Source organism: Enhydra lutris, unplaced genomic scaffold (genome assembly GCF_002288905.1).
Source record: "Enhydra lutris kenyoni isolate GAN:26980312 unplaced genomic scaffold, ASM228890v2 scaffoldscaffold7, whole genome shotgun sequence".
NCBI classification, from domain to species: domain Eukaryota; kingdom Metazoa; phylum Chordata; class Mammalia; order Carnivora; family Mustelidae; genus Enhydra; species Enhydra lutris.
Window position 1 is genome coordinate 1014582 of NW_019154091.1, and position 9541 is coordinate 1024122.

The following is a 9541-nucleotide window of genomic DNA, read 5'->3' on the forward strand; positions in this document are numbered from 1 at the left end:
TTTTGCAGATCTAAATGCTATTCAGAAGATCAACTCTTTTGTCGATATTTGAGCAAAAACAAACACTACCATGTGTGACTTGAGTCATTGACAATTGTATTTTGAGAGAATTTCTACCAAGAATTGTATTATGAATTGGATAAAAGATAGTCACACATTGTGTGAGACTGAGCGAACATGAGGGGAGAGGATGGGGACAGGGAGGGGAGGGTGGGAGGCGAGGACAGGTGGCAAACAGTGAGAGGCAGAGACAAAGAGACAAGGATAACTTCAAATCATCCTTGGAGTCCAAACAGCAGAGTGAGAATGACTTCCATCAAGTAGAAGATTCTGAATGTCCTGCTTCATAACTTGATAAATCTGTTAGCCCATGGCAGGAACATTTTTGTTCTTCCAGTTTCCTGTGGAGATTATGTGGATCTGGGGAGATATTTGATTATTACTATTTTGCTTCATTTCCTTTGCAGAGTTATGTGAATTAAAGTAAAAAAGAGGAAAGACCTGAAGCTGGGCCAGACTGAGGGAAAAAAAAACCAGAAGGATTTATAGACTAAACTCTACTAAAGTTATACACATTTTATTCTTAACCTTCTAAGGAGGCAACAGATTGACTCTGAAGCAACTAGAGCTTTCTTTCTTTTTTTTTTCTTATCATCTCTTTAGAAAATGGATCGAACATTCTAAACTAAGGGAAATAAACTTTAAAATTGTGGAATTCAACCCTATAGTCCTCAAAGGGAAGATTAGACCAGACTCATCGAGGCCTGAATTGCTCCAGCCTGTAAGTAGGAAACACGCATGTGCTGGGGACAGTCTTTGGTGAGACTCTTGCTCAGTGTGGAGCACCAGCCACTGGGATGTGGACGGAATATTTTTGAAGCAGTGTTAGATCTCCACCAAGCTCTGGTTACTTAAAATTTATAAGCTACCTGCTCCAGAAGAATTTAAGGTGGTTTACATAAATATAATGAAACTATTAAAGAAGAAATGAAGTGTAAGAAAATGTAGGATACATTTATGTATGTGAATATGCTTGTAGGGGTGGGGTGGGGGTTGGGGCCAAACAGTGAGGTCAAGAAAAAATATTCCCAACACACAGGCTGTTGTGTATGGCAACTGGACATTAAATTCAGCCCAGGGTATCCCAGTGGCTAAGGAAAAACAGTAGCGTGATAGATTATATACCTCATAGGTTCAACTAAGATATTTTCAGGAGACACCCACTGTTTTCCCTGGCATTGGGAATCTTAAGGTATTTTACTGCAAGAGTTCTTACCAAAGGGACTCTTTCTTGCATAAAGAGTAGCATTGATGGCAGATTCACAGAAAATGCAGCCACCTTCTACATGTAATTGTTACTGAAATCCATCCTCAAAAAGGTAGTGAATTCTAAGCCCTTTGATGACATGCTTTTTCCCCAATCCCTTATATTCATTATTGGAGTGTGAGCTGAGATGGGATTTTGGATTAAATGGTGAAACTAATAAAACTACACGACTCCCACCCAAGCTCATGCTGTGTCTGACTTTTTTTCTGGTCCACGGAGCTAAGAGGTTGAACTTGTGGCCGGGACGTGTCTGTACCCGTGCCCATGCATGCGTGTGTGCATGTGCATGAGGCTGATTTAGTTGACAGCAGTCCAATTACAAGTGTAGAGGACAACAGGCAATTTGTGGCCTGAAAGACAGGCCGGGAAGGAAGTCTCTGACTGCCGCTGTAGCCAGTCACAGAGGGGAAGTGTCCCGTCACCGTCTCCGCAGCTGAGGGCTCGGATCTAGGAGGGCGCTGATCTGCTGGCTCAGGTTGTGACCCCGGGACCCCATCCCTGGCCTCTGAGGCATCTCTGCAGCCTGTTGGATTTTGCTCTGCACCTGGAGTTGAGCTGAAGCCCACCATCGCTTCTGTTGTTGTTTTGACAGCTGAACTTTGTTCGATTTTATCTCCCCCTGCTTATCCATCAACATGAGAAAGTCATCTATTTGGACGACGACGTCATTGTACAAGGTATACTGCCGACTGCCAAGAACAAACAGGAGCGGCTGATAAGTAGAATGAGTGACTTACCCCCTTCATTTTCCAAATAGCGAGGTGCTCAGTGATTCTGACTTGTGTACTCAAGTGGGGAGGATTGAGGGTTATAAGTTTGGGAATAGTTTGAAGACAGGTGTGGATATTCACTTCCCTGGAGTATCCAGCCGACCTGGGAGCTACTCTGTCCAAGTCAGCTATAAATAACCTAGCCTTCCCTTTCTTTGCATCCCTAAAATGTAGGGTAATAAAATCTCCCTGATGACACTCTCGGGAGTGAGCTCGGTTTGGGTGTTTCAGTGTTGCTGTCTCCCATGTGCAAATAAGATGAGCACAGGTGTGGAAGCCACATGGCAACCGAAGTGAAGAAGTCGGCCCAGTGCCGGTCCGAGCTTACCATCCAGTGGCTTTCTGAACCCAGACAAGCTAGGTTATTAAGCTGATCTTCAGGCCACTTGAAATTGGGATCACATACTTTTCCTCCACAGCAAAATCGGGGCCTGCCTGATGTTCTAAGGCTCTATCTAGCTCTCAAACAAATGCTATAATATTTTAACTCTTGGTGTTTCTAAATTCAGGTGATATCCAAGAACTCTATGACACCACCTTGGCCCTGGGCCACGCGGCAGCTTTCTCGGGGGACTGCGATTTGCCTTCCGCTCAGGACATGAACAGATTTGTGGGGCTGCAGGTGGGCTCGCTGCTTGGAGGTCCTGATTTCACCCTGCTGCTCTCCTCCCTTCCCTTCCCACAGCTCATCATAATCTAACCTGGGAGAACCCTGCCCAGGAGGGGCCTGGGCTGCCCGGTCCACCCTAGCTCCCTGCATACCGAGGCTGGGGCAGGACGACCCTGCAAGTCCCGCTCTCTTGGTCTGAAACATGGCAAGAACAGTACCTGTCTTGTTCTGTTTTTGTGAGCCACAATGGGATACCATGACGCCCAAGTTCTAGCCTGTAGTAATGTTCCAGAAGGGACCCTGGTTCTGTAGGTGGCCGGAACCACACTCTCTGTCCAAGACAGGGGGTTTCCTCTAAGAGGCTCCCTGCACTTTGGGTTCTAGTTTCAGAGTAGTGATCACCACTTTTCCCCCCACTTGCAATAGAGGAAAAATACTGATTTTCCTCAAGGTGAAAGAGCTCCTTACTCCGGAAGAAATGAGGAAAGATGAACCTATACAGAATACTAAAGCCAAAAGGACGGCTTTTGGTGCTGTTAAGAATCACATGCTGTTCTCCAAAAAAACGTTCCAGGAAGTCATTTTTATGTGTGACAATAGAGATGTGACACACTTTGAGGCCTAGGCTTTCAGGCCACCCCTGACATGGTCGAAACCTCGGATCCATCACTTAGCTTGAAACCCTGGGCCAGTTACTTACCAATCGTCTTCTCACTCTGTTGTCCAACAGATGTGGGAAGAGTACTTCCCTCGTGGAGTGATTGTGAGAATTAAATTAGTTAATACATGGAAAGGGATTGGATGTAATTAATGAGGTAGTGTGTGCAAAGTTCCCAGAAACTGCCTGACACCCAGGAAGTGCGCGAGTGTCTTCATTAGTTCCGTTACCTTGAGCATCACACGGAGGAGGGTTAGGACAGCCCGTGCGCATGAAACAATGTGTCTTGCCTTATGGCACATCCATTCGGCAACTCCCTATGTGCCTGACAGTTTAAGGTACCAGTGATACAGCAAACAAATGAAAATTTCTGCCTTTGTGTAGCTTACATTTTAGTGGGAAGAGACAGTCAGTAAATGAAGTATTTAACAGAGGACCAGGGTGCAGGTCGAGCTGTATTTTAAATTGGGTGATCACAGAAGGCTCCCCTGAGGAGGTGTCCCTGAGCCTGCACCTGAAAGTACTGAGGGAACCACCTCAGCAGATACTTAGAGGAAAAGCCTTCCAAGAAGAGGTGACAGTATGTTCGAAGGTCCTGAGACAGAAGTGTATCTTTCTTGCATTGAAGAGACAAGGAGATCAGTGTGGCAGAGGAAAGCGGGGTGAGAAGAGTCGTTAGAAAGGTAATGACAGTGGGGGCAGATGGCACAGGGTGTGGCAGCCCATTTTAGGAACCCCGGCTTTTACTCTGAGATGGGAAGCCACCGGAGAGGCTTTGAGCAGATGAGGGACATAGAGACAGAGTGGAGGTGAAACTTGCAGAAACCCTGAGTGGTAATGACAGCCCAGACCAGGGAAGGTAGCTGTGTTGGCGGTGTGGTTTGGAAGACGAGACCAACAGGGCTTGCTGACAGATTTGGATGAAAAGTGAATGAGCAGGAGCCACGGAGATCCTAACGACCCTGGGTTTTTTGCCTAAGTACCTGGAAGAACAGAGCTGCTAGGAACCGAGGTGGGGCAGGTTATGAGGAAGCAGGTTTGGGACAGGACTGGGAGCTGTGTTGGGTGTACGGGGAGCTGCCATGTTAAGCCCCCAGGGGACAGCGTTGGCAGATGTGGCAGGACCTGGGAGTCCGGAGACAACAGGGCTGGCTCTGCAGATGGTATGTGGAGCCATGAGGCTGTCCCAGGAATCAGTTCTAGAGACAGGAACAGGTGTTGGCAGTGAGGCTGGAGAAACGAGAAAACCAGCAGGGACACTAGGAAGTGGCCGGTGACCTAGCAGGAAACCCAGATACTGCACGGTGGTCTTAAGAAAATGAAAGATTTGGTCAAAAGCATATGCTGTCCCTTTATAGAATACATACATGGGCTACCTGGACTACAGGAAGAAGACGATAAAAGACCTTGGCATAAGCCCCAGCACTTGCTCGTTCAATCCGGGTGTGATTGTGGCCAACATGACGGAATGGAAGCACCAGCGCATCACCAAACAACTGGAGAAGTGGATGCAAAAAAATGTGGAGTATGTGTAGACCCGTCTGCCACCTTCCATGCTTGGCAACACAATGGTTTAGTTAGTTTTCTAGGTGTAACTCGGGTTAGAAATAGTTCATGGACATCTTAGATTTTCTTACAGAGGCACTGATGAGAAAGAATGGGGACAAGAGATGAGAATCTAATCACAGATGGTATGTCAGTGGAAGCAGGATCCTGCAGAATCTTATTATGCAAACGTTTTTCTAATGAATTAATAATGTAAAGTCTTCTTCCAGAAGCCTAGTGAACCTTCTCCACTGAAAATCATTTATTTCAGTTGAGGGTCTCCTTCTTATGTAGACTTGTTTTTAAGACTTATTTTATAAACTCAACTTTGTTTTTGAAGGTTGAATTTTTAAAAAATGTAGCGTTTTTTATCATCGAAGTTTTAAAAGAGAAAAAAAAACCCTCTAACAAAACCACTATTAAACATGTCATTGTATTTCCTGTCCGTCTTTTTTATCTGGATATTTAAAAATATGATAACCTTGAGTTTGTAGGTAGGTCTTCTATATAATGTAGGATTGGAATTTGATCTATATTTGCCATTAAAAAAGGCTGAAAATTAAAATGGCAAAACGCTATGCTGTGAGTGTAGATGAATTAGATGGGAATTCATGGTATTCTTACAATTTTCTGTAAGCCTGACAATTTTCAAAATAAAAAGTTGAGGGACAATGAAAAACTATAGTCTTTCTATTATATAATGGGAGATGGTCTTGCATCTTTCAAAATTAGAAGATGCTACTTTACCTGAGTCTGTGCGCCTCGAGGCCAAATGTTGCTTTTCTATTCCATTTCTTAGGGAAAATCTCTACAGCAGCTCCCTGGGAGGTGGGGTGGCCACGTCCCCAATGCTGATTGTGTTTCATGGGAAGTACTCTGCAATCAACCCCCTGTGGCACATAAGGCACCTGGGTGAGTATTTTAGGGAGACAACACAAATGCGCATATTATAGACCCGTGAGCCCCAAGGGCAGGAGAGTGTGCTGTAACACCAGCTTCCTCAGTGCAGATCCTCCAGGTGATCTTGGAGGTGATCCATTATTTAACCTTCCATTGCTCAGATTCTACAAATGCAGCTGATAGAAATGGCCTGAGAGGTATGCTTCTAGGAATTCATGGGAAGCAATTAGATTCATGCTTAGGAGAGAGTATGTGCTCAGTAAACATCACCTATTGTTAAAATAGAACTTTTTCACTTGCCTTTATTGCCCTCTTGCAGTGGCCTGCAGTGGGCAAAACCAAACAAATTAGCATAATGGTTTCTGATGTATTTAGACAGCTCACAGCTTCTCTTTTAAGAAGTTGTTTCCTGACTGTGTACCATGTGAGTCTTTTATTCATTCCTCACTGCGGGAGTGCAGGCTCTGTGATATGGACTGGAATCCCAACTTTACTATTACCTATGTCGGGCAAATTATTCAATCTTTCTATGCCTTAGGTGTGCTGATTAGGTAAACTGATTCTAATAGAACCTTATAAAGTTTTTATAAGGAATAAATCACCTAATACTTGTAAATTGCTTGGCACCGGGCCTGATGCAGAAGACAGTCACATTCATTCAAACACATGGCCACAATCCCTTAGCCAAAAGCACTGGGCCAGACCTGTTTAGAAATGGGAAAGGTTTTGAATTTTAAAAAGGTAATGTGAGGGGCGCCTGGGTGGCTCAGTTGTTGTTAAGAGTCTGCCTTCAGCTCAGGTCATGATCCTAGGATCCTGGGATCGAGCCTCACATTGGGCTCTCTGCTCAGTGGGAAGCCTGTTTCTCTCGCTCCCACTCCCCCTGCTTGTGTTCCCTTTCTGTCCCTCCAAAAAAAAAAAAAGCACCGTGATGCATACATTTATATCATGCAATACCCTGAGTGGGATCTAGGCTTTGCTACCAAAAAAGTTATTAAAAATCCTCGTTTTCAGACACTTGGGCATTATTTTAGAATTGGAGACAATGACTTATGGATGTATATTTACTAAGTACCTTCTACACCGTCAAGGACTGAGCTAGGTTCTGGTGACAAAGGTGAATACTATTTCTAATTCTCAGAACCTGCAAGGTGGTATGTCCTTTACTCTCCCTTTTAAAAGAAGGGACACATAATTGCCTGGGTGGCTCAGCTGGTTAAGTGGCTACCTTCAGTTCGGGTCATGATCTCAGGGTCTTGGGATGGAGGCCCACTTCACGCTCCCGGCTCGGCGGGGAACCTGCTTCTTCCTTTGCCCCGCCCCTGCTTGTGCGCTCTCTCAAATGAAATCTTTAAAAAAAAGAAAAAAAAAAGGGACACATAAAACTATAGTAGCTGGGTTCCTGTTTCTTGATGATTCTATATAGATTTGCTTCTGCCTCATTACGAGAATCTTCCTCGACTTTCCTGAGCATCTGTATGCATACAGGAGCAACACAGGGAAGTTCAGGACATTAATGTTCCATCTGGTTTGATTTATAATAATGTTGGGTTCACTGTTAGGTCAAAAGTCAATGTTTCCCTGTAATGAATGTACAGAAAATCCCATCAAAGTTTTAGGTCTATAAAAAAGGTTGTGTAGGAATAGTTACTGAAACTTAGATGAAAAGGTTAGAGCGTTCTATGAACTTGCAGAGTCTCAATCACATTTTATGAACTATCCAATTGGTAAGTAGGAAGGGGCAGAATCTTCCTAAGGGGAAAGGAATAATTTTTCTTTGTGGAACAGAGACTACATCTGTCCTGAAGGTTTTGGAATCAGGGAAGTCTGCAAAGTAAATCTACCCAGAAATCATTTGAAAAATGATTCTGGTTTAGGGTGTTTTGGAAGCAGAAAGCAATGTAACACTACTGGGTATTCAGTTTGGGTCTAAGCAGGTAGGCTTAAGATTTTAAAAATGTAGGACCTATATTTAATTAAAGGCAAACTGCAAGCCCACAGGGAGTCCTCAGACCATGGAGTGGACAGATGATGTCCTGCTGAGTGGAGACTCTAGGGTGCTTCTTCCCAGATGAGCATTTCCTTTGTACAGTCTTTGGAAGTTGGTAATTATTCCAGTTATGTTCCCATAACCTGAAACACCCCCCTCCTCTTCTGTGACTGCCTTCACAGCTGGGTTATGAATAGTAGGAGATGGGTTTTTGTTTTTTCTTTCTTGCATCATGTGTTAAGAGGGACTAACACACAACTCCAGCTATTCACCCTCTCTTAAGGGATTTTCAGTTTTAAAAAAATATCAAATTCTCTTTCATAGAAAGGAAATTTAACACCATAGAGAATACTAAAAAAAAAAAAATAGATTACATTCATAACGTACTTCTGGAAGAGATATTCTAAAAACATGCTGAGCAATGGCAGTATTAGGGTAAACGCACCATCTCTTAAGTGATTCCTTATGAGAGGAATAACATTCCAACAGGGAGAGCTTTGTGTTGGAAAGTGCGTCTTACTCTTCGCATTCCATCTGGTAAAAGCAAGATCATTACAGGAAGACGTTGCTGTTCTGAGGGAAAATGTGGAGAAAGCAGAACGCCTGTAAACTCTTGGCGGGAGGGAAACTGACACAAGTTCTTCTGGGGACAGTCCGGCAATCTCTTACCAAAAATGTAAGACACGCACCCTTCAGTCTAGTGATTCCATCTACAAGAATTTACCCAATGGATCTGTAGATACGTGCCAAATGTGCACACGAGCCTGTTCGGTGTTCACTCATGTCAGTGAAGGGACAGAGACAACCTGGAGAGTCTTAATAAGGAACTCAGTAAGTAAACCATTAAAAACTAATAATTCTCTATCCATTCTACATGTGCTATACTACACACACACACACACACACACACACACACACACGTATACAGGTTAGAATGTTACTGGAAGGATTTCAGGAGAAACTCTTAACAGTGGTTATTTTGGAGATTTAGGGTGGTAAATTCTTACATACTTTTTGATTTGCTTAGTTTTTTAAATAATGGACTTGTATTCAATTTTCAATATAAAAATTTTACTTTCTAACAAGCCTCTTATTTTCTTCTAAACACCATGAAGGCTGGAATCCAGATACCAGATATTCCGAGCACTTTCTGCAGGAAGCAAAATTACTCCACTGGAATGGAAGACACAAACCTTGGGACTTCCCTAGTGTTCACAACGACCTATGGGAGAGCTGGTTTGTTCCTGACCCTGCAGGGATATTTAAACTCAATCACCGCAACAGCTGACATAATCTGACATTTTAAGTATTTCCTACATAAAAATGTCGAGTTGTGCATTTGTAGCCCTATTTCATTGTTCACGAACAGCACCTATGACGTAAACCTCAAAGACTACTGTGTGCAAATAGTACCCTGGTCGTGCAGGCACAGACTCCTCAAGGACAGGGGCAGTTACGGAAATTGGGATGATGTGCGTGAGCTGGCCTGCTGGAAGGAAATGAACCCGTCTCGGTTTCAGCAATTGGCTTACACTCTAAACGACAACTTGTATTCACAATTTTTAAAAATTTCTAAATGTGTTTTTTCACATGTAGGTATTATTTTTTTTAAACAGGTTGCCAGTCTTGTGTTTTGTAAAACAATATATTACATTTAAAACATGAATGTCTGAGAAAATAAAATATTTGCAGATTTTCTAATGATTTTCAGTATATATGTTATTCTCTAAGTTAAACATAA

The 9541-nt window shown here is 43.3% G+C and overlaps 1 protein-coding gene across 1 annotated transcript in view; it reads left to right on the top strand.

Annotated features, from left to right (window-relative positions):
• Nucleotides 1-9495, top strand: part of LOC111142240 (glycosyltransferase 8 domain containing 2) — a 36881-nt gene extending 27386 nt beyond the window's left edge. The window contains exons 5-10 of the mRNA XM_022495283.1: nt 664-781; nt 1920-2004; nt 2607-2719; nt 4724-4890; nt 5710-5822; nt 8916-9495. Of these exons, the coding sequence (XP_022350991.1) occupies nt 664-781; nt 1920-2004; nt 2607-2719; nt 4724-4890; nt 5710-5822; nt 8916-9088 (769 nt within the window). The 3' untranslated portion in view covers nt 9089-9495. The remainder of the gene's footprint in view (nt 1-663; nt 782-1919; nt 2005-2606; nt 2720-4723; nt 4891-5709; nt 5823-8915) is intronic.
• The last annotated feature ends 46 nt before the right edge of the window (nt 9496-9541 follow it).